The 27381-nt window shown below is 34.8% G+C and overlaps 2 protein-coding genes across 5 annotated transcripts in view; one reads left to right on the plus strand and one right to left on the minus strand.

Moving 5' to 3' along the window:
- Window positions 1-9066: 9066 nt before the first annotated feature.
- LOC137027937 (CD48 antigen-like) lies at window positions 9067-24659 on the minus strand. Of its 3 annotated transcripts, none has more exons than XM_067396572.1 (7): window positions 23813-24659; window positions 21669-21805; window positions 17711-18040; window positions 14078-14362; window positions 13749-13892; window positions 13574-13632; window positions 9067-9372 (listed from the first exon to the last, which is right to left on the minus strand). In XM_067396572.1, exons 2-7 carry the CDS (start codon window positions 21703-21705, stop codon window positions 9325-9327), a joined length of 903 nt encoding a protein of 300 aa, XP_067252673.1. In that variant the 5' UTR covers window positions 21706-21805; window positions 23813-24659; the 3' UTR covers window positions 9067-9324. The 3 variants fall into 3 exon arrangements, with proteins under 3 accessions (XP_067252673.1, XP_067252671.1, XP_067252672.1); XM_067396570.1 differs by having other exon boundaries at window positions 23892-24658; XM_067396571.1 differs by lacking the exon at window positions 23813-24659 and having other exon boundaries at window positions 21669-22388.
- The window catches only part of LOC137027934 (carcinoembryonic antigen-related cell adhesion molecule 1-like), a 31862-nt gene continuing 26882 nt past the window's right edge, over window positions 22402-27381 (plus strand). For both annotated transcript variants that reach the window (XM_067396566.1, XM_067396567.1), the window contains exons 1-2: window positions 22402-23407; window positions 26791-27105. In XM_067396566.1, coding sequence (XP_067252667.1) covers window positions 23356-23407; window positions 26791-27105 — 367 coding nt within the window. In that variant the 5' untranslated portion in view covers window positions 22402-23355. The remainder of the gene's footprint in view (window positions 23408-26790; window positions 27106-27381) is intronic.

A 27381-nucleotide genomic window follows, 5' to 3' on the forward strand; every position in this document is an offset into this window, starting at 1 on the left:
TGAACAGCTATCAAACATTTTGTTTATATAAACAGCTATCAAACATTTTGTTTATATAAACAGCTATCAAACATTTTGTTTATATAAACAGCTATCAAACATTTTGTTTCACTGTTTACCCATAAACAAGTTATCTATATCTCTCATAACAGCTGTACTTCATAAACAGCTAACTTCTGTTTATCTTCAAATCAAAGTTGTTTTGTTGTTATTATTGTTCTTTATAAATCACTTATTTCAATAAATGTTTTATTCTTTATAAGCAGAAGAGGTACAAGTAGCCTAGAAAAGTTGCATTATTGAAGCAGGGTGTGGCTCATATCAACAATATCAAAGCATGAGTAGCTATAAATATGGTCATAATCCCTTGAATATCACTCTCAATATTTTCACAGTAATACCAGAGTTTGATTTCAGATTGTCTTTTAATGTTTTCAGGGTTCCCTTTGACTTGTTTTGATGAGTATTTTGCACACATTGTCTGAATTAAGAGTCAAACATGAAAATGCTTCAATTGGCCATAAAATTTACATCATTTCTTAAAAGTCCTCGAGTTACAATGCAAAATTTGTTTAAGTTTTTGGAGAGCATTTAATTAATTTCACACTTCAAACTCGTCAAAATGATCCTGCTGTTTGTCCGCTGGGATTTCCTGATATTCTCAAAGGAAAACTGGAGGGAACGACTCAAATATCCTGCTGAAAATGAATCATCTTCTCATGCTGACAGACACGTACTCAACATGACTCTCTTCTTCAGCTTGCTGTAAACACATCATACAAGATATAATACAGTATATCTTGCTGTCTGCAACACTTTTAGAACATTTTATTATAATGTTAAAATATCCTGCAATGTTAATGTTTCTCAGTTGCTTTAAAATGTATTCCAAATCAAATGATTAGTTACTAAAAGTTGACTATAGTTGCTAAAAATGTAATATGTAATGTAATGCAGCACAAAGTAACTTAATCTGACTTTAATTTACCTTTGGATTCTCAATAAATCAACTATGACTTTTACTCAAATATCTTAAGTATTAACAATACAATTTTAACAGTAAAACAGCTTTTTTGGAACTACGCTGAAGAAAGAAATGATCTGTTACGTTGTGATGATCATTAGTCAGAAACACAATCACACACTGATCTACATCTGATCTACACTGCTGAAATGATACAAACACACACAACATAAACTAATGATACATGATCTTACCCATGTTTGTGTGTTTCTTTCATAGAATGTTGGATGATGAAACAGAACAGCAGAAGTTTTCTCATCTTCACAAATCTGAACTGTTTGAACAACAGGAAGAGATTAAAACAAAAGATCTGTTTTACACATGGGTTGGGGAGTTATGAAATACATGTAACTTTAATAAAAAATGTGAGTAACTATATTTCATTACAGTTACATTTTAAATGGGTGGTAATCAAATTACAGTTACATCTGAAAAGTATTTTAGATTACCAAAGTGCACTGTAAACCCTAATGCTCAAAATACTTAATTCGTTTGAGTAGGACAAACTTAAATTAAACAAATTAGTTCAGTTAAATTAACAGTTATGAGTATTTAAAACTTTCCTTTACTTTTGAGTTCACAGCACTGACATATTTCAAGTAAACTAAACTGTTTTAGTTGCAGCAGATTTCTAATTCCCAGCATGCTTTGCATCAGACTGTATAAATGCTGAAATTAAGTGTTATTTTGTGTGTTTTTGCATAAGATTGACATAGGGAGACATAAGTTAGTGTTTAATGTTGTGTTATGTTGGGATTGACAGGGGGTTCTGTTATGTTAGTTTTGTAAGGTTACCATTCTGGTGAAAAGTAGACCGTGTGGTTAGGTTGAGGATGGGCTGCAAAACTTTTAAGACCATATACACTGTATGTTGTTTGATTATATAGATGCAAGTATATATTGACAGTCTCTTTGATAATTATAATAGCATGTGTTTTTTGCTAACTAACATTTAACCAAGATTGGAATGTGATGTTTATGTAAATTAACTATATGTACTTGAGTAGGGCGAGGCTGAGAACTGTGGGAGCGAAGGAATGCCAGTGATGTGATTGTTAATGAGAGACACCTGTGCACCACACTAGCATTGCTCCACTTCCATGGCTCTCGGCCCCGCCCCACTTGTCACAAAAAAATTAAGTTCTACTAACTTAAAAAAAATAAGTTAGTTAACTTAAATGTTTTGAGGTAATAAGTTTCCTCAAATGTTTTGAGTATTCTGAACTTATTGAGTTTTACAGTGTGATTACTTTGAATTTCAATGTCATTTATTTCATTTAAACATTAATGAAAACTGCAATGGGAAATTCATGTAAACAGCAATTGGTGATTCTCTGACAGTCTGCAAAAGCATCCTAAGCTACAGTTTACATACCACTTGCAGAATATGCAACATTTTAACAATTGTAACAAAATAAGATACATACATTGAATTTTTTTATTTGTACTGTCCTGAATGAACTATTTCACATAACAGATGTTTACATACACTCCACAAGACAAAATTACTGAATTTATAAAAATTGCCCCATTAAAAAATGTACATACCCTTGAATCTTAACTATCCTGTCATTACCTAAGATCCACGACTATTTTCATGTTTTGTAATAGCTGTTTGTGAGTCCCTTGTAATTTAAAAAAGGGTAATTGCGACTTTTTATCTCACAATTCTGACTTTTTTTCTCAAAATTGCGAGATTTAAACTCACAATTGTGTTTTATAAAGCCAGAATTGTGAGATGTAAACTCATCATTTCAAGCTATAAAGTCAGAATTGCATGATATTTTTTTTAATCTTACAATTCTGACTTCTTTTCTCTCAATTCTGACTTTTTTCTCAAAATTAAGAGTTTATACCTCAGAAATTTCTCTTCATTTCTCAATATTGCAAGTTTATATATCACATTTCTAACTTTATAACTTGCAATTGCAACTTTATATCACACAATTCTGAGAAAAAAAAGTCAGATTTGTGAGATAAAAAAAAAATCACAATTACCTTCTTTTTGTGTTACATACTTAGTATTCCAAAGTATTCTAAAGTATTTAGATTAAATTACAAAACTTGGGTAATCTAATGAAATACGTTACAAATGACTTATTAAAGCATCTTGTAATCTATAGTGAAATACATTTTAAAAGTAATCTACCCAGCCCTGCATGGTTTTACAACATTTGTTATTAAGTTCAAGCATTGATTCACACATTTGATTGAATATATTTGATATTTTAAAAATGGCATTGACAAATTGATTATGACGTTATCACTTTTTCACACACACACACACACACACACACACACACACACACACACACACACACACACACACACACACACACACACACACACACACACACTAGCAGAGTAAAACAGTAAATACAGAATCAGTTTTTGTGTGTGAGTCGAGTAAACAGCTGCTCAGATCAGCACAAAAACCAATAATTAGCGTTATTTAGGTACTAAATGTTGCATAAATTATATTTAATTATTATTAAAATATAAAATGGGCTATTAATTAAATACTGCATTTGCTTTAAATTTTATTATTTATTATTATTTTTTATAAAACTTGTTATAACAGTAACACTTGCCTTCTTGATCAGTTTTTCTGTGTTTCCTGCAGATCCAGAAGATCCCACATCCTACTACAACCAACAGAGATCCAGTAGAGATCAGCACTATCAGAGAGACTGAGTCTGTAATCAATGTAAGCAAATCTGCCTGTCTGATTGACAACAAACACCATCAAACATCAGCACTGTATAACTGAGAGTAAATCAATATTAATATCACCGTACCTGCACATGTGTGACAGAGGTGAGTGATGTCCAGATGTTGAGTCTGGTTGCTGATGGGATTGTTCAGCACACAGCTGTAGGTGTTTTTATCCTGATATTCCACCTCCAGAGGTAGAGAGAGACTGATGCTGAGATCAGACACACTGATGCTGGACAATAAACTGTTTCCTTTGTACCAGGAGAGAGTCACATGACTCACATTCACAGCTGAACACACCAATGAACAATCTGATGAAGATGAAGAACATTGTGAAGAGTTACTGCTGATGACAGGAACAGGCAGACGAGCTGAAAAACATCCCAGAATAAGAAGAATAAAAATAAATCTAATCAACTTAATCTTATTTTCAGTTCAATGTGTTTAGTGAGTGTTTAGTGTGATAACTAGAACTATGAAATTATTAAAAATGTCAATATGTAAATAGTTAACAAAATTATGAAGATCAGGACAAATGATCTCTACCCACCATAGACAGAAACACTGAATGTTTTTGATGATCGTTTCGCTCCACTTATTAGTAGTTGATAAACTCCAGCATGTTCAGTTGTGATGTTTGTGATGGTCAGAGATCCAGTTTGATCGTCCAGCTTCAGTCTGTCTCTGAATCTCCCATCAGGAACATCATCATATATGGAGAAGATTCCAGCAGCTCTACTGATTTCAGCTATCAGAGAGTTTTCAGCTCCATATTTCCACAGTAAATCTTCATCTTCATGTATTTCAGTAAGATCAGTGTATAAAGTGACAGAATCTCCCTCCATCACTGACACTGAATCACCAAACACACCTGGAGAACATGAAGATATTTTGTCACAGATTAATGTCTTACAAAGCATGAAATCAGTAAAAGTTTAAATATCAGAACTCATTAAATATGAGTTGAGGAATAGCAGCTGAGATGTTGAACAAAATGAAAGGTGAAACATATCAACAGTCAGACGTGTGAATCAATAAATTGATCTTCAAAGTGTTCCAAAATGAAATTCTGCAAAATAAATGTGTAAAGTTGCATGATAAATACAGCTTGAGAGTACAAGTTTATTATGCTGGATATGTTCAATACATATTATTATTGACTTTCTATGACATTTGTAGTTGATTACTGCAGATGTATTTAAAATTATTTAAATGTTTTTTTTAGTTGTTTCCTGAAGCTGCTTTATGTGGATTATTTACATTTTTAATAATTGGAATTGATATATCTAAAACAACAATAGATTTATAGAATATGAAAATAAATTTGACTAATTAGCAGCAGAAGCTTTTTACACTGAAATAAAAATAAATGACCACACAAATATATAATAACTTACCAATAAGTCGGCAGCAGCACACACAGAACAAAACAAGCATGAGAAACATATTAATCTGTGGATAATACTGAAACTGATTCAAACATACGTAACAGAGCTGTTAATCTAGCATGTGAATCCTCCCCCGACACAGTTTGACCCTCCTACTGCACAAGCACAACCGCTCTGTACGCACCTTATACGGTTTACATATAGTCTTAAGACTAATAAGACTAAATAAAAACTAGGTTTTTAGTAGTGGATTTTTTTTTATCATTTTGATTGTCTTTGAAATGTAGTTGCTTGATTATGTTTAATATTTAAAAGTTAGAGAGAATGATGATCATCATTAGAAGAATGATGTGTGAATATTGGAGGAAAATATATGATGAACATGGTAGAGTGAAATGGAGTGTAACTCTAGAGAGTTTAAAATGGATGTGTATATTTATTCAGCTCTCATTTTTAGTGTATGGAAAAAGTACAAATTTAAAACCGTGTTTGAGCTCACAGTTCCAGTTTTACTGAGGTTCATCTTCTGAGTCAAACTGAAAGGTGCTGCGGTTGGTGTTCTTCAGAGACGTGGTTTGATCTGTTGGGTGGACAAACGTGTTTGTGAGAGAGAATGGCTATATGCATGTTTATAGGTGAAGGTGAGGAGCTTCTTCCTGTCCTGCTACTATAAATGACTTGGTACGAGTTTCTAATCTATGGAAACAATAAACCATGATGACAAACTGTGTCTGACAAACAGAGAGAAAAGCCATGGCATCACAACAATCATATCAGAATCAGAATGAGCTTTATTCACCAAGTGTGCGCAAACACACAAGGTATTTGTTGTGGTCTTTTTCAGGAGCTCTTGGTATATACATATACACATACAGTCCAAAAGTTTGGAACCACTAAGATTTTTAATGTTTTTAAAAGAAGTTTCGTCTGCTCACCAAGGCTACATTTATTTAATTAAAAATACAGTAAAAAACAGTAATATTGTGAAATATTATTACAATTTAAAATAACTGTGTACTATTTAAATATATTTTACAAAGTCATTAATTCCTGCATTAAATCAATCAAAAGTGGCACTAAAGACATTTATAATGTTACAAAAGATTAGATTTCAGATAAACACTGTTCTTTTGAACTTTCTATTCATCAAATAATCCTGAAAAAAAATATTGTACACAAATATTTTGTACAATTGTACACATTAAATGTTTCTTGAGTAGCAGATCAGCATATTAGAATGATTTCTGAAAGATCATGTGACACTGATGACTGGAGTAATGATGCTGAAAATTCAGCTTTGCATCACAGGAATAAATTACTTTGTGAAATATATTCAAATAGAAAACAGTTATTTTAAATTGTAATAATATTTCACAATATTACTGTTTTTTACTGTATTTTTAATTAAATAAATGTAGCCTTGGTGAGCAGACGAAACTTATTTTAAAAACAATAAAAATCTTAGTGGTTCCAAACTTTTGGACTGTACTGTATATGACATGAGAACAGAACATTTAAATAAGTAAAACTAAAATATTATTAATAATAAGTTAAAATAAAATAAAAAAAATAATAATGTGGTAATAATGTGGTACTTCTTAAACAAAAGACCATACTTGAGTAAAAAAGTACAGATACCTTGCAATTCACTGTGTGCAGTGATAGTTATATCAGTTCATGCATGTGTATTGTTGCTATCAAGAGATTTTCATGGTTATAGATCATTATTTACATTTTACAGAGAATGATTTAGGATATTTTACCTTAATTTTACAGTTTTTGTTTGGCAGACACTTCTGCCAGTCATTGACCATTTCTTTTTTAATAATCTTTAACGATTATTTTCATTAATGGTAAATGTTTGGCACCTTGTGCTGCCATACATTTCACTGTTTTTTTTTTTTACTTTTTTTTTCACAGTGTATAATAGCTGAAAAGTATTTATAGTGAAACAAATCAACAAATCCTTGATTAGTGTTAAACTTTACTTGAATTTTTTTTTTTTTTTAATCCTTATTGGTGCAACCCACCCTAGTATTTTTCACGTTAGTATTTTATCCCACTGTTTTAGTGATTGAAATCACTGCAGGTGCAGTACGGATCACAAGTGCCCAAAATTTGCATCTTGTTCACATATTTTTCTTTTTAAGATGGAAAATTTACAGGCTTGTGCTACAGTTACATGGCTGGTTTGCCCTCCAGGGCTCCGCGACAGTCACGTGACTGAAAACTATAAATAGTGCAGCACTGTGAGGGCTTCCTGGAGGGTTGCCCGTGCAGGGCCAGCGCTAAGGGGCCAACGGTTTGCCAATGAGCAAATTCTCAAGGGCCCTGTGCTGGCAGCCATAAGTGGGCCCGTAAAGAGTCAGGCTTGTTATCTTCTGTTTCCTGAAGACTCTGCATACATCCTTCTGATCTGAAGTGCAGGCTGAGAAGCAGTTGGGGGTTGGGGTGTGAGACGGTCAGAGCGGGTGTGGGGTGTGAGACCAGGCCTTTCAAACTTGCAGTAAAATGTTTTCAGATCTTTGGCCACTGTGGTTCTCTACAGTGCTGGGGGATGGGGTCTTGTAGCTGGTGATGGTTTTCAGGCCCTTCCACACTGATGCAGGGTCAGTAGCTGAAAACTGGGTTTCCAGCTTCTTAGCTTAGCTTCTTTTTGCTACACTGATCTCCTTATTTAGTGCATTTTTGGCCTGTTTGTACACGGCTTTGTCCCCTCTCCTGTAGGAATCTTCTTTGGCCTGAGTTTTGCAGTAAACCAAGGTTTATCATTGTTATATGTTAAATAAGTCCTGGTGGGAACTCACATGTCCTCGCAGAAATTGAGGATGTCACGATGTCAGTGAGCTAATCCAGATCAGTGGCTGCAGCCTCAAAAACACTCAGTGCAGTCAAAACATTTCACAATTTAACATGCATTTTAAAACTGTAGGTTTTAAAACTTGACGGACTCAACAAATCAAATGAGTCAGAGAAAAGTTTGGTGTGAAAGAAGGCAGAGCCTCAGCACACACCTCCTGTTACGTTATCGTTACGGATCACTGGTAGAACGAAGGTGTTTTGCAGCTGGAGTTAACATTTCCTGAGAGTTCGCATTAATTCCCAAAATGAACTCCAAACAAACTTTGTTTGTTCGACGTCACATTAGTTTGTTAAGGATCCAGCCCCTGAATTGGGACAAAGCTATAGTGAGCATTGATGCTCCCTGGTTTTCACAGTGCATTGTGGGACTTTTCAGTGCCCTGGAAGGATTCTGTGACTAAGACAGCCCTTAAAGTCAGCATGAAATCAAAATCGACCCTATATTTACTAGTCTTGTGGTTAACAATTAATCTGTGCAAGTTAATACACAGAAAAAAATTGTTTGTAATGACGTCAGTTTGATGGCTTGGGTTGAAAACGCTTAAACCACTCCTCTGCAACCGTTAGTCTGCTATGAGCGAGATGGAGATGAGGAGCGCTGAAGTAAAACTTTTCCCTCTATTCAATATTCCTTTTCACTTGGAAATACGTCACAACACTGGAGAAAAGTCGTTTGCAACTTTGAGCTTTCAAAACATGGAACATTTTGACTCAATATTTAAATACAATTGATAATCTCTGTGACCTTCATGTGTGCTGCAACACACTGAATACAAAGCATAAAATGAGTCCGTTTTCCTGTGCAGTGTTCAGTTAGCATCAGCAGTCACGTTCTTTTGCAGTTCCTCTAGCAGCATCTAGTGAGTAAAAGTAGCGCTCTCTTCTTAGAGATGTGATTTTCTGCTTTGGACACTAGAGAGTGATAATGTGCTTGTGTTACATTTCCTCAAATATCCAGCAGATCATATAGTGTGTGATACTGCAGTCATGATGCAATGCAGTTAGTATCCAGTTAAACTTCCTAAAAGGAATAAAACAAGAACAGGAAATGACAGACAGAGGAGGCACAGTGAGGAGTGTGAGTAACGTTTAATTATGAATGTTAAGTAAATTTCCATATTACAAACTAAAAGTCGAACATTTCAGTTGAGTTTCTGGATGTTATGATATTGGGGAACAAACTAAATGAAAACATGATTTCACACATCACAATAAAAGCAAAATATATGATACAAAGAGTGAAAACAAAAGACATCCTCTCAGATAATAAATGTGGTCAAAATGTGCGAGTTGGTGTCCAGTATTAACATCTGTTCCAGTGGATAGAGTATTTGGTCATCGTTTTTTGCGGACATTTTCATACACAGCCTCTGTCTTTGATTTCTGCAAGGAAACACAAACTCAATCAGGAACTGCTGATGCAACATTTTTGTTTACATTTTACTTTGAATGTTAAAATACTCCTGAAACCACAGTACACCGCTCTACTGATTAAAATGGCAGCCATCAAATAATGATACAAACATCCAGTGTAGACACAGCATTACTTTTCTCAGCACAGCTAAGCTTGATAGAGCAAGACACATAATGGTTTTAAGATTTAAAAGTTGTAATTTATTAAATGTATTTTAACATAAGATTTGATGTTTGGACCAGAGAGGTTCTGACTGTCAGAGATGCTGGAATAGGCTCCAGCAGTCCCACAGGACAAGATGTTTGGATACATTTTTCATCCAAAAAATCTTTCGGATTAGGGATGGGCGATATGGCCTAAAAAATTATTACGATAATTTCAGGTATTTATTGCGATAACGATACCAATGACGATAATTTATATATATATATATATATATAAATACCATAAACTTGATAGTCATTAGTCAGCAAGAAAAATAAGAAAACAAACCATTTAAAACAAAACAAACTGGATTAGAAACTGAATTATTTAAGTATAAGTATCATAACTTTATTATTATAAAATATACTTAAACTGAGTGCTTGTAATCAAACGCATCATTTTATTCTGGAGACTGAACTCGCGCTCTGCTGCCACACTGGAGCGCGCTCACCACCTACTGGGCAGGGGTGGGAATTACATTTACAAGCTACATCAGCCTCAGTAATCTTTCAAAATGACGGACGGCCTTCATATTTTTTCCGTCATTGCTAAAAAACAAAAACAGTTAACGCGACCTCATATATATATATATATATATATATATATATATATATAAATAATGTCACACGACCGCGGTGGCGCGATTGTCATGCCGACCGTAACAGCCCTAACTGTATCAAAAAGTAACAATCCCAACTATGTCTTCAGATAGTTTACAAAATATATCTGACGCAGCTCTCCGTGTACGCGCTTCGGATGAGTACACACAAATCTCCTCACAGCGCGCGCAAGTTCTCTTTTGCGTCTTACAGTTGAATGTTTAAAGTGGCAACTGGCAAGGTTTAAATGAGTTTAGTTTAAACAGTAGCAACGTGAGATGTTCAGGTCTCACCTGCACTCGCGCGCTATCAAAACCCGGGTGATGATGGCGTGAATGACATACGGCTCATTCATTGAACATTTGTTTATAGTGATTACCGTTGTTTGCTCCACATCTGATTTTCTATAACCAAACCAGTTCCAAATTGTGAAGGGAACTCTTCGCTTAACAACAAGCTGCTCCTCAGCCTCTCGTCTTTCGTCATGCTTGTTTTAACTCCACACATGAACAGTGAATCAGTCGCGCACGAAATACGTCAACAACTAGACTTATCGTAATTATCGCGAGGAGACAAATTTTTATCGTGAGGAGAATTTTCAACGGTATTTATCGCAAACGATAATATCGCCCATCCCTATTTCGGATGATATCTATTATTTGGCATTGTCAATCTGCTGACAGATCAGTGTTTGCAGCCCCAGTGTCACCACCTATAGCATAAAATCAGCTCTGTTTTATTGCTGTCCCTTATCGATGGAAATCAGAAACTCAAATGAATGATGTCTAATTGCTTTACTTATAATAGCTATATAAACAAACTCGCCATGTCCACGCTGTGTAAGTTAAGAGAGAAAATACATTGTTGTTTACGAACAGACTCATATCTCATGCTTTTAATGCAAACAAAGTGATTCGTAATAATTTCCAAAATTTTAATTTGCGTAGAAATATTTACTAAGTCTGTTAACAGGACTTTAACACAGGCACACGCTAAATACGGACACAAAGAGAACAGATGCACCAGCAGAAATAGAACTACTGTAACATGCACAAGCTCCGCGAAAAATAGGAAGAATAATATAAATATTGAATTGGGGTTGATATGATTGTATCTCTGAAGAGAACTGTCTTCAGAAAAGTTTTGATGGTTTTTCCTTTTATCTCCATATAAAATAATAGCCTATTTATAAACGCAGCACTGCTTTGTGTATAGAGGTAACCATGGAAAAGCTATATTGCTGCTGTTCCATAAGTGCCACCTACTGTCAGAGAGTGAATTTACATTTCATTCAGTCCGTCTGCTGATTTAGTTTTGTGCAGGTGTCTTATGACATAATTTCACAAAGCTAAAGTCAGACCATGCTGTTTTTGCTGTTAATCTTGAAATTATATAGTGATTTAAATGAAAAACAACTGATCATGCTCATGTTCATAACATCTTTGTTGGGATTGTAATAAAATGCAGTTTTTGTCTCCGATATCAAAGAGCTACACATATTTGTTTGAACAAATAAACAAGTAAATTTGCTTAAAAAACAAAAAACAAAATCTGCAACCAGTATCAGAATACGCAAATTTGCTTCTAAAAATTGGAACTAAAAATCAAAATAGGTGCATCACCAATATTTATTATTATTTTTTTTTTAAACATTATTTAAAAAGAAAAAATGTAATAACTGCATCTGTAAAAATAAATGCAGTTTTAAGGAGCAGTGTACTAGTTTTCTTGGAAATGAATTTGTTGTTCATATGGTTAATATTAATTCCAACTATCAGCGCACTAAGGTTTTTTTTTTGTTTTTTTTTAATTAATTTGGCCCATGCATGGTTATTTTTTTCCAATCTGGCCCTCAACCTAAAATGAGTCCAACACCCCTAATTTACAGCAACCTTGTGATATTATGGCATCAGTGTTATAACAAGAAGATAATTGACAAAAAAACCTTTTTTGTGACTTTAGTAGCTTGTTTTGTGACTTTCAGAGTTGATCTGTTTATCTGAATATTTTGTTGATAATCACCATTGTTGAGATTCTTACGCTGATTCTTGATGTTTGTAAGTGTCTACATAAAGTCAAAATATTTTCTGCATAATGACTTAACAAAATCTTTCCAAACATCAAAACATTGTGCAATTAATAACTCGCATTATTAATTAATTTAATCAAAGATTTGATTGTGGGTAGATGAATCAGACCACTACATGATGATTATATCATCACCAATAAGTAACCAACATTATTTGATCAGATTATTTTTTGCAATGTTTTTTTTTTTGCCATATAAAAAAATTTGTGCAGTAGAAAGAAACTGTCACAAAGTGTTGTAGTAACGATCATGAAGAAGAAGATGAAGGCAATCAGATGACATTTAATCAATTCAACAGCAAACACATCCTAACTGAAGACATTGGACACTGAACTGAACATATATTAAGTTGAGAATGATAGTAATTGATGAGTGCAAAGCTGAACATAATTAGTGTCAGTGACAACAAATGAGTGATGAAGGCAGAGGATAACAAAACATAACGAGTCCAAACTAATGTGATTGTGACAAACAGTTAGAGAAGCCAGAAAAAAATAAGATTAAAAATATCTTAAATTAAGATTCTGAAAAGCCCAACTAATGCAGAAATTGATTACCATATTGGTGACTTCAAACTGTTTAATTTATTTTCAATAAAAGATCAACATCAAAACATTTGCTAATTCTCAATAAGAAATTGTGCATGAAAGATATACAATTAAACTGATTTGTAAAGAAGATGCAGATATCTTGAGAGACCTGTTAGTGTTTATGTTTTGTTGGGATTTAAAGTGTTTCTGTTGTCTGAGATTTGTGGGTCACCATTGTGCTGAAGAGTAGAGCCTGTGCTTCAGTCCAGGATGAGCCAGAAAACATTGGTGTTAAGATGCATGTTGCTTTTTTTTAAAGGCAATAACAATGTAACACTAACGCAGTAATATCTGTATTTACAATAAATCATGCATGTGTGCTATTTCGCTAACATTAACAGCAAATTTACAGTAAAAGTGTTTGATCATAATAATTTGGGAAATACCTGTAACATAACAGTGTTTTTCTTTGAAACATTATTATTAATATTATTATTTTACATTATATTAAATTGAGGATATTTAACTTTAATTTTATGGTTTTGTTTGGCAGCCATAGCTGCTAGTCATCTGACTGTTTTTTTTTTTTGTTTTTTTTTACAGTTAAGGCAATAATAATAACAACACATGGGCTGTTATTCACACATCTGTTCACTGACCGTCTGATGTTGCGAACTGCAATAAGCAAGCTTCAATCACACTAACTGACTGAAACAACTTCTTGCAACACAGTCATGAATGATCTTACCTTTTTTCGTGTTGTTTGTTTACACAATGCTGAATCAGTTCTGTCTTCCTGTGTATGAACTGCATTAGCAATAATACAGATTAGAGTTAAAACAACAGAGCTTACATGCTCATATAGAATTTTTATATCAGCTTCTGATTCATTAATATTTGTAGTTAATACTTAAATTCCTGACCTGTTTTTCTACATTTCCTGTAGATGCAGAAGATCCCGACTACAGCTACAATCAACAGAGACCCAGCAGCAGCAGCAGCAAAGATCAACACTGTCTGAGAAACTGGAGGATGAGAAGGAGACTGTGGGGCCAGTGCTGTAACAGCTAAAGAGAGAAAGTAATTAGGGTGAAGAATGTGTCAGTCTACAACAAAAGAGATCAGTTTTCCAAAAGTATTGTTAGCTAAGTTGATTATACAGAACACTGGTGGCAATGGTCTCCACGATCAACTTGGGCTCACAATGCTTTTGGGAAACACACTCCAGGTCAGTAAACAATGACTGTTGTACCTGCACATGTGTGACAGAGGTGAGTGATGTCCAGATGTTGAGTCTGGTTGCTGATGGGATTGTTCAGCACACAGCTGTAGGTGTTTTTATCCTGATATTCCACCTCCAGAGGTAGAGAGAGACTGATGCTGAGATCAGACACACTGATGCTGGACAATAAACTGTTTCCTTTGTACCAGGAGAGAGTCACATGACCCACATTCACAGCTGAACACACCAATGAACAATTTGATGATGATGATGAAGAACAGTCTCTTCTGGTAATGTTAGGAGTGGACAGATGAGCTGGGAAATATGAGAGAATAAACAAACCCACAATTAATTTCCAGCAAAAATCTGGGTTACAATGAGACTCGCAATGATCCGCAAACATGAAAATACTCACTGTTTCAGTAGCACAGTGACAAGATTTGAACAATATGAACATGTGAACATAATGTAAAACAAAAAAAACACTAACCTTTTTTGTGTAAAGTTATATTTAACTTTGTCAATTTGACATCACCATAAACACTAAAACACTAAAACCCTAAAACGAATGTTTTAAAGAGCTTTACTGCTCAAATAATACACAGGTTTCAACCGAAGAATTTGTGTAAGTGTTTTTGTAAAAACTAATGTAAGCATTTAATTTCTTCTTTAAAAACATCCAAAATCTGACCCCATTGACTTCCATTATTAGCACCTGTCTATTTTTTCTTTCTTTTTCAAGAAAACGAGAGACAAGTCATAATTATTTTTTGTGGTAATCAACCACATGCCATAAATTCAGCAAATTAAGCTTAAATGTTTTGTTCACCCAAAAATGAAAATTCTGTCATTAATTACTCATCCTCATGTCATTCAAAACTCATAAGACTTTCGTTCATCTTCAGAACACAAATGAAGTTATTTTGATGAAATCTGAGAGCTTTCTGTCACTCCATTAACAGCTACGCAGCTGCCACTTTGACGCCTCAAAAAGTTGTCATAAAGAGAGATTTCAAAACGTTCATAAAAAGATTATAAAACTAAATTATATGAATTGAGTGGTTTAGTCCAAATTTTATGAAGAGACACGATCACTTTATATGATGAACAGATTGAATTTAAGCCTTTATTCACATATAAACATTAATCAACTTAATCAATTAGGTTCATTCTCATGAAATACGTGGAACGTTTGAGCTTCCACAAGAACCAGTGAGGTTAATTCTCATGTTACGCAACATGTTTGAGCTTCAGCAAGAACCAATGAGGTTCATTCTCGTGTTACACAGCACATTTGAGCTTCAGCAAGAACCAATGAGGTTCATTCTCGTGTTACACAGCACGTTTGAGCTTCAAGAACCAATGAGGTTAATTCTCATGTTACGCAACATGTTTGAGCTTCAGCAAGAACCAATGAGGTTCATTCTCGTGTTACACAGCACGTTTGAGCTTCAAGAACCAATGAGGTTAATTCTCGTGTTACGCATCACGTTTGAGCTTCAGCAAGAACCAATGAGGTTAATTCTCGTTACACAGCACGTTTGAGCTTCAGCAAGAACCAATGAGGTTCATTCTCATGTTACACAGCACATTTGAGCTTCAGCAAGAACCAATGAGGTTCATTCTCGTGTTACGCAACACGTTTGAGCTTCAGCAAGAACCAATGAGGTTAATTCTCGTTACACAGCACATTTGAGCTTCAGCAAGAACCAATGAGGTTCATTCTCGTGTTACGCATCACGTTTGAGCTTCAGCAAGAACCAATGAGGTTCATTCTCATGTTACGCAACACGTTTGAGCTTCAGCAAGAACCAATGAGGTTAATTCTCGTGTTACGCATCACGTTTGAGCTTCAGCAAGAACCAATGAGGTTCATTCTCGTGTTACGCATCACGTTTGAGCTTCAGCAAGAACCAATGAGGTTCATTCTCATGTTACACAGCACATTTGAGCTTCAGCAAGAACCAATGAGGTTCATTCTCGTGTTACGCAACACGTTTGAGCTTCAGCAAGAACCAATGAGGTTCATTCTCGTGTTACGCAGCACATTTGAGCTTCAAGAACCAATGAGGTTAATTCTCGTGTTACACAGCACGTTTGAGCTTCAGCAAGAACCAATGAGGTTAATTCTCGTTACACAGCACATTTGAGCTTCAGCAAGAACCAATGAGGTTAATTCTCGTTACACAGCACGTTTGAGCTTCAGCAAGAACCAATGAGGTTAATTCTCGTTACACAGCACGTTTGAGCTTCAGCAAGAACCAATGAGGTTCATTCTCGTGTTACACAGCACGTTTGAGCTTCAGCAAGAACCAATGAGGTTCATTCTCGTGTTACGCAACACGTTTGAGCTTCAGCAAGAACCAGTGAGGTTAATTCTCGTGTTACACAGCACGTTTGAGCTTCAGCAAGAACCAATGAGGTTCATTCTCGTGTTACGCAGCACATTTGAGCTTCAGCAAGAACCAATGAGGTTCATTCTCGTGTTACGCAACACATTTGAACTTCAGCAAGAACCAATGAGGTTCATTCTCGTGTTACGCAACACGTTTGAGCTTCAGCAAGAACCAGTGAGGTTAATTCTCGTGTTACACAGCACGTTTGAGCTTCAGCAAGAACCAATGAGGTTCATTCTCGTGTTACGCAGCACATTTGAGCTTCAAGAACCAATGAGGTTAGTTCTCGTGTTACACAGCACGTTTGAGCTTCAGCAAGAACCAATGAGGTTAATTCTCGTGTTACGCAGCACATTTGAGCTTCAAGAACCAATGAGGTTAATTCTCGTGTTACACAGCACGTTTGAGCTTCAGCAAGAACCAATGAGGTTAATTCTCGTGTTACACAGCACGTTTGAGCTTCAGCAAGAACCAATGAGGTTCATTCTCGTGTTACACAGCACATTTGAGCTTCAAGAACCAATGAGGTTCATTCTCGTGTTACACAGCACGTTTGAGCTTCAGCAAGAACCAATGAGGTTAATTCTCGTGTTACACAGCACGTTTGAGCTTCAGCAAGAACCAATGAGGTTCATTCTCGTGTTACACAGCACATTTGAGCTTCAAGAACCAATGAGGTTCATTCTCGTGTTACACAGCACGTTTGAGCTTCAGCAAGAACCAATGAGGTTAATTCTCGTGTTACACAGCACGTTTGAGCTTCAGCAAGAACCAATGAGGTTAATTCTCGTGTTACACAGCACGTTTGAACTTCAGCAAGAACCAGTGAGGTTCATTCTCGTGTTACACAGCACGTTTGAACTTCAGCAAGAACCAGTGAGGTTAATTCTCGTGTTACGCAACACGTTTGAGCTTCAGCGAGAAACAGGTTCGGTTGAGCTTCTGTTTATGTTCACTGATCAGTGTTTATATGTGAATAAAAACCTAAATTCAATCTGTTCATCATATATAAAGCAACTGAGTCTCTTAAGAAAATTTGGACTAAACCACATATGGTTTAGTTTTATGATCCCTTAATGAACTTTTTGAAGCATCAAAGTGGTAATTGCATAGCTGTCAATGGAGGGACAGAAAGCTTTCAGATTTCATCAAAAAGATCATCATTTATGTTTGAAAGATGAACGTAAATCTTACGAAACGACATAAGGGTGAGTAATTAATTACAAAATTATATATATATATATTTGGACAAATAAACTCTACTCACCATAGACAGAAACATTGAATGTTTTTGATGAATGTTCAGCTCCAAATATAACAAGTTGATAGAGTCCAGAGTCTGTGTTTCTGGTGTTTGTGATGGTCAGAGATCCAGTCTGATTGTCCAGCTTCAGTCTGTCTCTGAATTTCCCATCAGGACCATTGTATGTGGAGAAGATTTGTTTCTCCCTATTGATTTTAGCTATGAGAGAGTTTTTAGTTACAAATTTCCACAGTATGTCATCGTCTTTACCTATTTCAGTGACATCAGAGTGTAGAAGGACCGATTCTCCCTCCATCACTGACACTGACTTAACTTCATCATCACCAAACACACCTGGAGAACAGAAAACAGAAAAGGGTTTTATACAGATTAAGGCTCCTATTGGTTTGCAAAGGATGAAATCAGTTGCATTTTGAAAGTAAATATGAATTGTTTTTTGACAAATTAATTTGCATTATAAAATGGTTAGTTCCTGCTCTTGATTCTGATTAGGCAATAGCTGAGTTTTATTTATGATAAAACACGGCTATGACCATTTCACCTAACAGTTCTGTGTATCACTTCACAACACCGTAAACAACCACTCTTAGCAAAGTAAACTGTTTGTTCTCAATTGATATTGTTCATTGAAGCTTACTGTATTATGTAGAAGAGTATTGTGAGAAAGAGATAGAGTACGCAAGTTTATTATCTGCATTAAGATTTAGCATTTTCCTTCAGGTCAGTCCTATGTTCATAATAAAATATCTTTTTAAATGTCCGATGTATTATCTTGTCTTTTTAACAGTTAAGGGGTTTTCCCATTACTGACTGCACTAGTCAAAGCATTTGTTCCATGTTCACAACAATTCAGGCTTTTCAGTATAAAAGTGACACACTCATAAAGACAGTCTGTAACTTCTGTTGCACGGTCAGGAAGTATTTCTCCAGCGGAAGGAGAGCTTTTAGTGAAAGTTTACTTCATGAAAGTTGCATTGATACATATTTTTGGCTTTAATATTTGTGTTGTGTGGTTACCGTTTTATAAAAGCAATAAGGTACTCGAGGCTAGTGATAGTGAATAAGTGTATGGTGACTTATTCAGGATACAGCACAGCCTCTCGCACCTTATTGCTTACTTACATTTGTAGTCATTCATGATTACTGCAGAAGTATTTTTAAATCATTTTTAATGATAGCTGGGCATGAATTTCCATTTGTCAATTTTGTATGAAATGAATATAATTAATATCACACACACACACACACACACACACACACACACACACACACAAAAAAAAAGGCCTGAGTTTTGAAAGCGGCACTTTGGAGGATTTCATTTCTGAGCTTCCACTGTTCGAGTTCTTCATTATAGACATTTTCATTATTCTCTAAGGCTTTTAATATTTTAATACATTTTCATGACTTTTCCAGGCATGCAAATTACAATTTAAAAATTCCCTGACACAAGACCTGAATCGAAAGTATATCTCAAAATAAAATCTCAGTTTGATTTGATTTGCGATAACAAGTGTAAATATAATCTAATTTAAAGTGTAGTAGTTTGTCATTTTGTTCTGAAACAAATGAGATATTAAGCCATAAAAATGCTTTTAAAACTTACCAGTTGGACACCTCCAGCACAAACAGAACAAAACAAACATGTGAAACATTGTCTTCAGTATCTGCTCTAACATGAATATTTGCTGAAAAAACTCAGATGTAAGTCCTCCCACAATAGTATGACCCTCCTAGTTCTCTCTCTCTCTCTCACACACACACACACACACACACACTCTCTAAGTGTTCTTAATATTGGACAACAGTCTTCATCTTTGTCATTTAACATTGATAATGTTTAAAAGTTTGAAATTGTGTAAATCTGAATTACATGGTAAAGTAGACCTCACTGATTTTATAATTCAAATATTACGACAACACCCAAATTTACATTAATTTAAAACCTGATTATAATATGGCTGTTGCTGTTCTTGAACATTGTATCTCTGAGATAAAAATATGGATGTCTCATAATTTTCTCTGTCTCAACCGCAACAAGACTGAGGTCATTGGTTCACCCCAACAAATACGTAAAGCTGATGCTGTAACCCTAAAGGTGGATGGCTCCGCTATGGAGTTTTAAACTAAATTAAGAAATTTTGAGGGTGATATTTGATGCAAATTTAACATTTGGTCCTCATGTCCAGAATATGATTAAAACTTCATTTTTTAATCTCAGAAACATTGCAAGACTGCACCCCATGTTATCATTCTCGGTGGCTAAAAAAAATGATAAATTCATTGTTTTTTCTCGCATCAACTATTGTAATGCTCTGCTTGCTGGGGTTTCTAAATGTATCCTAAACAAATTGCAGTATGTTCAAAACTCAGCAGCCAGAATCCTGACAGGTTTTGCGTCGATTTTAAAATTCTCATGCTTACCTACAAGGCCTTGCATGGTTTAACACCACAATATCTGTCTGAACTTTTAACTGTCTACACCGCAAATCTCCATTCTTCTGATTCTGGCTTTTTAATTGTTCCTTCAACATGTTTACGACTATGGGTGACCGGGCTTTTTCTTCTTTTGCTCTCAAACTCTGGAATGCTCTTCCCACTGAGATCAGACATGCAGACTCTTCTAGTGTTTTTAAATCTTCACATAAAACTTTTTTTTTTCTCTTTAATGTCTCATAAATATGTTTTGATGTATGTTTCTATTTTTATTTCAGTGTATTTTATTTGTATGTTCTTGTAAAGCGCTTTGAGATGCAAATTTTAAAAGGCGCTATATAAAATATTATCATCTTATCTTATATATCACTTAATAATAATTTTAATAATAATATAATAAGTTGAATAACCATGTATAAAATGTGTACATGGGAAAAATATTAAAACCATCTATCATCTCACATTGCCTCTCTTACTGAGGTGTGACTTTAGCAGCTCATCTATTGAGTCAAACTGAAACCTTCTGTGGTTGGTTTTCTTCAGAAATCTGCTGGATGGACAAACAGCTCTTGCAGGAAAGTGGCTAATTGTTTGATGTGTGGTTAGTTTGTAGGTGAAGGGCTTCTTCCTGTCCTGCTTTTTACGAACCTCACAGTTTGACTTTAAGTCTAAATAGAACTGCTTTCCAATCTAAAGTAATCAATCCATCAAAACCATTGCATGTAAAACAGCCAAAGAAGATTCAAAGTTCAAAGGTCAAATGGCATTCATTGCCATCAAGTATCATTGATAAAGTACAACAGAATTTGTTCTTGGATTCTTCTTTTCTTCTGTACCTAAACTCTTGAACAACAGGGTTAAAAGGCCAGTAAGCCAGACTCAGTTCTCAATTATACTATAAATGTTATAGTGAATATAACTTATTTTGACAGGCAATATTACTGACTAACTGAAGGAGTAGCTTAAAAGTAGTTTTGCTGCAGATTGTTTAACTCTCACTGTTTGTGTTTGTGAAAGCCTAATAATCTTAAAATTGATCCAGATAATTACTATTATATTCCTTCAACCTTGTATCATGGCAGGGTTTCTGCAGGTGTTTGAGTAATTTTTGAAAAATTATATTTTTTATATGTTATGGTATGTCCACTGTAGTGGACACCAGGACCTAGTTGTTTAAAAAAATAAAACATGTAATTACATGTATAGGCAAAAACAATGGGATTTTTTTTTCATTCAACAATAAATTTTTAGGTTTCAGGATTTTTTTTTTTAATCCAAATTTGTATAAAGATAATTTCTCAACTATGCTATGATATATTTGATACCAAGTGGATGCTGCACACTGGTGGTGGATGAGGAGAGACCCCTGATATGATTGTAAAGCGCTTTGGGTGTACAGTATTACATAGGAAAAGCGCTATATAAATGCCTCATTCATTCATTCATATTTAATGGGATTGATTGATATACCATCTTACTTAAAGGATTAGTTCACCCAAAAATGAAAATTCTGTCATTTATTACTCACCCTCATGTCGTTCCACACCCGTAAGACCTTTGTTCATCTTCAGAACACAAATTAAGATATTTTAGTTGAAATCCGATAGCTCCGTGAGGCCTCCATAGCCAGCAATGAGATTTCCTCTCTCAAGATCCATAAAGGTACTAAAAACATATTTAAATCAGTTCATGTGAGTACAGTGGTTCAATATTAATATTATAAAGCAACGAGAATATTTTTGGTGCACCAAAACACACACAAAAAAAAAACAAAGTAACGACTTATTTAGTGATGGCCAATTTCAAAATAATAATTGGCAACATTTTCATAATAATATCTAATATTTAATAGGAAAATTTATATATGATTTCTTTTCCTATTCACTTGTTGTGTCTTCCAAAATGCCTGATAAACATTTAAGTCCTGGTTTCCTCTACTGAGGACATGTATGAAATCAATGACCTGTTTTGTAACAGAAAGTCATATTTTGATTAGAAACCCCTCAACATTTTCCTGAGATGTTGATTTATGACAAACAATTTGAAAAAAATAGTCAGATTTAATATACCATCTATGCTTAAAAAATTCATAAGAAATCCATAATGTTATATAAAATACACATTTTAGTCATGCCCCTAGGTTTTCACTCAGTCCTGTTACCCTCACACATTGCCTTGCACATTCCACAAAACACATTATCAACAGGAAGTTGCATCATCTTGATTTTGTACAGGCCACGAGAACACCCAAAGTAAGTCCTCTCATTTTAATTTCTGTATATTTGATGAAATTTTAACTATGACTGTGAAGGTCAATCTCAATGTACTGTCCAGTTACCTAAATTATTTCTTAGATATTATTTAGTTTATTTTAAAAATATTAACTTTAGGAAAGTCACTAAAATTTGCTCTGTGTCCTCATGCTGTTAGCATGTACGCTATGTGGCCATATGTCACATATTTGATCATTTTTTGCTTAAAAACTGAATCCTGTTACTTTCAGTCCTATTACTCATATGAAAAATAACAGGAGTGAGTAAAGTCCTCTGTTTTGTTTATTTAATGTGTGAATGTTAGTTGATATAATAATATTCATCTGTTTATGAGTTTTACAGTTGAAATGACTTACATTGTAGACATTTAGTATTGGTTTCACAATGTGAATACCATATTTAATGGGAGCCAATCCACCACAAAGTGACTTACATATTGTCTATCTTATCTTTTGTAGAAGATGGAGAGAACAGGCATATATCTTCTGCTTAGAAACCTTGTAAAAAATTAAGTTACCTGACATTGACCAATACACATTTTGAATAGTTACAAATGTTTAGTATTATATTCTGTTGAAAAAAAAAAAGATAAAAAAAATAATAATAATAAAGTTTAATTTTAAAGAGTTAAGCAAATGTCACCCATTCGGTGTAATGGCCCAGTCATTTTTAAAAACCAAGAAGACGTGAAACCTCCGATCTCTGAAGCCCTGAATGTGCTCTTTATATAACATTCAGACTTAAAACCGTGACATGTATGGTGTGACAGAAATTCACTAAAATATAATGTCAACTACAGTAGACAAGTCTATGACTCATCTGGGTGGGACACACATCTCAGGATGATCGCTGCAGCTAAAGTTGTTTATTTTTTGTATCGTCTCATACTGTAGAGGAACGAGCGCTCTCCTACACTCGTATTTTTGCTTATTTGCAGCGAAAATGAGCATCTTACTGTTTGTTCTTTCAGCGGGTTTTTGTTTTCTCTACCATGGTAAGACATTTTGATAGTCTCTTCCCTGTCTTCCCTTCTGGGGTCAAACATCAGTTCTAATTTCTTTATACTAGACAGAAAAACATTTATTATTTGTATTTTGATTTGTATATTAGGCTATTTGTGTTTTATTTGACCATAAGACATTTATCATTTTGTAAACGATAGATCGAACGACGAAATGTGACGCAGTTTGCTAAAAGACGTCCAATTTGCAACTTTATGGGCAAGCTATATATATATATAATGTCCGTGCTCAGTTTGAAGCGGACCAAATGATGATTTGGATGATGATTTTTTTATAAGTTTTATTGTAGCCTACATCACTCATACATGTGTGACTTCCGGCAAAACACCAGAAGAGCCGAAAAATAAAACAGGGTACAAACGTGCATAAACACTTACAAAACATGTAACTGTAATATGGCTCTCTGTTGCATTATCATTAGCATACACAGAGAATATCACAAAAATGCTACTCAACTTGATTCAGACAGATCCGTCGTCGACATGGTGCTGAACTGAACGACGTTTTCCTCGGATGTGCTCTCAATTTTCAAAATAATAGTCCCACATGTCCTTGCTGGGGAAAAAACATTAAACCAGCCTAGTCTGACTTCGGTAAAGTTGGTTTTATATTCGGACATTCGGACTTCTGATAAATTCAGACTTTCCAATAAATGTGCAATAAATTAATGTTTGCGAATTTTAAGCAGCGACATGATATTGACAACCAACGATTGTCAACTTACAACATTTTTCACAGTTGATCAAAATAGGCAAGTATTGTTTTAATGGCATATTTACTTGTGAATGTCCAATGTAGTGTGATTAACAAGGCTATTGAATATGGATGGCTGAATGTGCGAATATAAAACCAACTTTACCGAAGTCCTAGACTTGTCAGCTAAAAAAATTGTCAAAAACTCCTCTACAATCAGCTAACCGGCTTCGGCTGGTTTTAGCTGAGTTTTTTTTTTCAAGCAGGGACATATTGGCTAGAAATAGTGCAAACCTTGTCAAACAAGAAGAACAATATTTAGTTCATTAGTCAAACAAAAACATTTAAAAATGTCTTCTTCTGCTTTAATGATTGTAAATCTTTCCGTTTTAAACCAATAAGGGGATCCAATGGATATCGATCACTCAAGAAGCGGTAAAACTAAAATCCCCCCTTTCTTTTACGGCACTAATGTTCTCCGCTGCAGCAGCCGAATATTCAAACCCTTTGAGAAGATTTTGGTTAATTTTAGGCATTTCCACCTTTCCTTTTTTACATTGTCTAACTTTTACTGACAATTTGCTCGCATTGCGCTCTCTGTTGACGTGCTTGAGTTTGATTGACAGGCAGTCTAACCAATCATAAGGCTGTATCCACAAATTTATGTTTGACAAAGCAGCATTAACATCGGTGAAAACACTGTTTTAAAACAAAAACACACTAGTGTAAATGGAGCCTGAGAGAACATGAATCTCAACATAACACCGACTGTTACGTAACAGTCGAGATCATTAATTTGTATGACCCCAATATTTGCATATGCCAGCCCATGTTCAAGGCATTAGACAAGCCAGTATTAACATCTGGAGCTGCACAGCTGAATCATTAGACTAGGTAAGCAAGCAAAGACAATAGCGAAAAATGGCAGATGGAGCAATAATAACTGACATGATCCATGATTACATGATATTTTTAGTGATATTTGTAAATTGTCTTTCTAAATGTTTCGTTAGCATGTTGTTAATGTACTGTTAAATGTGGTTAAAGTTACCATTGTTTATTACTGTATTCACAGAGACAAGAGACCTGTCGCTATTTTCATTTTTAAACACTTGCAGTCTGTATAATTCATAAACACAACATTCTTTATAAATCTCTCCAACAGTGTGTAATGTTAGCTTTAGCCACGGAGCACTATCAAACTCATTCAGAATCAAATGTAAACATCCAAATAAATACTATACTTACGCGATTAGACATGCTGCATGACGAACACTGTGTAAAGATCCATTTTGAGGGTTATATTAGCTGTGTGAACTTTAAATGCACTGTATAACTGCACTTATAGTCGAGAGCTCGGGGAGAAGGAGCACGCGGTTTAAAGGGGCCGCAGCATGAATCGGTGCATAGTTAATGATGCCCCAAAATAGGCAGTTAAAAAAATGAATTAAAAAACAATCTATGGGGTATTTTGAGCTGAAACTTCACAGACACATTCAGGAGACACCTTAGACTTATATTACATCTTTTGAAAAGACGTTCTACGGCACCTTTAAAATTAAAAAGAAAACTGACCGGCCCACATTAAAAAAAATGATCCAGCCCCTTTGGAATTGCCAGATGGCTAATCCGCCCATAGCGTCATCAGAACCCATTGTACGAGCTGTCTCTTTAATACCGTGTGGTTTATATACATGTAGTTGCTGATAGGGCGTTTTAGAGAGTGTTACCTGATTTGCCAACGTCAGAGTGTGGGTAGGGTTTAGGGGTGGGGTCGGGTGAAGGGGATCATTTTCATTGCATGATATATAAACACCCACCAGTTTCAGCGTGTATTATTTTCGAAAATGCACAGAATAAGTATGTCTAATGTGTTTTAACAAGAATTTGAGTATGACAGAAAAGCCCTGCGTGCCCGTCCACTATGCAGCTGGTGGTTGTGTTTAGTGTAGGGTCGAGTAGGGGCATCATTTTCAATGCATGACTTAGATACACTAACTAGTTTGAAAACCTGTAAGATGTCTGGACCCAGGGAGGGCTATTCTATTCCCTGAGAAAGCAAAGGACTTTTTTTGGAAATCAACATTTGAACACCACTACAAAAGTAGCATCCTCATCTAAGATTTATCCCCATGAATAGACCACACCTCACCACTGGCCTATGTGCATTTACTACCCTTTTCTCTTGTCTCCGCCTCTCCTCTTCTCCTCTCTTCAAATACTGAGATTGCCAAGCCAATTGAGAACCACTGTTTTATATTATTGATCAATGTTGTGTATTGTCTGAATTGGATTTTTAATTTTTCTTTCAATTACCCTTTTAATAAATTATGTTTGAATTTAATTTGAGCTACTCAAATCATTAAATCTAGTATACATTAAATCCGTCTTAAGGGAAATCTGCATTCATTATAAGACTATGAAAATACTTGGTTGCATGAATTCACAAATATATGTATAGAGAAAGAGGGTAAAATATGAATCAGGATGTGTGTTGTATGATATTCAGTTGTTCAAGTTCATCCATGAGACTCATGTATGTTTGTCTGATGAGTGAATGTGTGAATCATTGATGTTCTTCTGCTGTTTGCATGTGTTACAATAAAACAAAAAGTGATTTATAATTCTTATAACAATTTATAATTGTTTATTTCTTCTCCAGGTGCCTCTGGTGTTGGTACAGATGAAGAGTCAGTGTTTGTGATGGAGGGAGATTCAGTCACTCTAAACACTAGTGTTAAAACAAGCCAACAAGAAGATATTAAATGGTATTTTTACACAATTCGCTTAGCTCAAATCAGTAAGATCTGTACAGATGTTCAGTGTAAAGAGAGATTCGGAGACAGACTGAAGCTGGATCATCAGACTGGATCTCTGACCATCACAAACACCAGAAACACAGACTCTGGACTCTATAAACTATGGATCAACAGCAGCAGCAACAGCAGTCCAAAGATCTTCAATGTTACTGTCACTGGTGAGTCATTTAATGCATGTTTAAAAGCAAGAGTATATATGTTTAAATGACATAATTATTGTGTTTCTTCTGTGTACCTTACCTGTGTACTGTGTGTATATTAATTCACATATTCTAAAGATAATTTCTTCAAAAACAGATTTACTGTTAAATTAAACTATTAAATTCATTTTGATTTAAAACTGAATCATTACCACTGATGAGCTGTTAGTTTTGGTTTATAAAATTGCTGGAGTTATCATCATAAAATCTCCGATCAGCTTCTCTTAGAATAGT

The sequence above is a fragment of the Chanodichthys erythropterus genome, chromosome 10 (genome assembly GCF_024489055.1).
Source record: "Chanodichthys erythropterus isolate Z2021 chromosome 10, ASM2448905v1, whole genome shotgun sequence".
Classification (NCBI taxonomy): Eukaryota; Metazoa; Chordata; class Actinopteri; order Cypriniformes; family Xenocyprididae; genus Chanodichthys; species Chanodichthys erythropterus.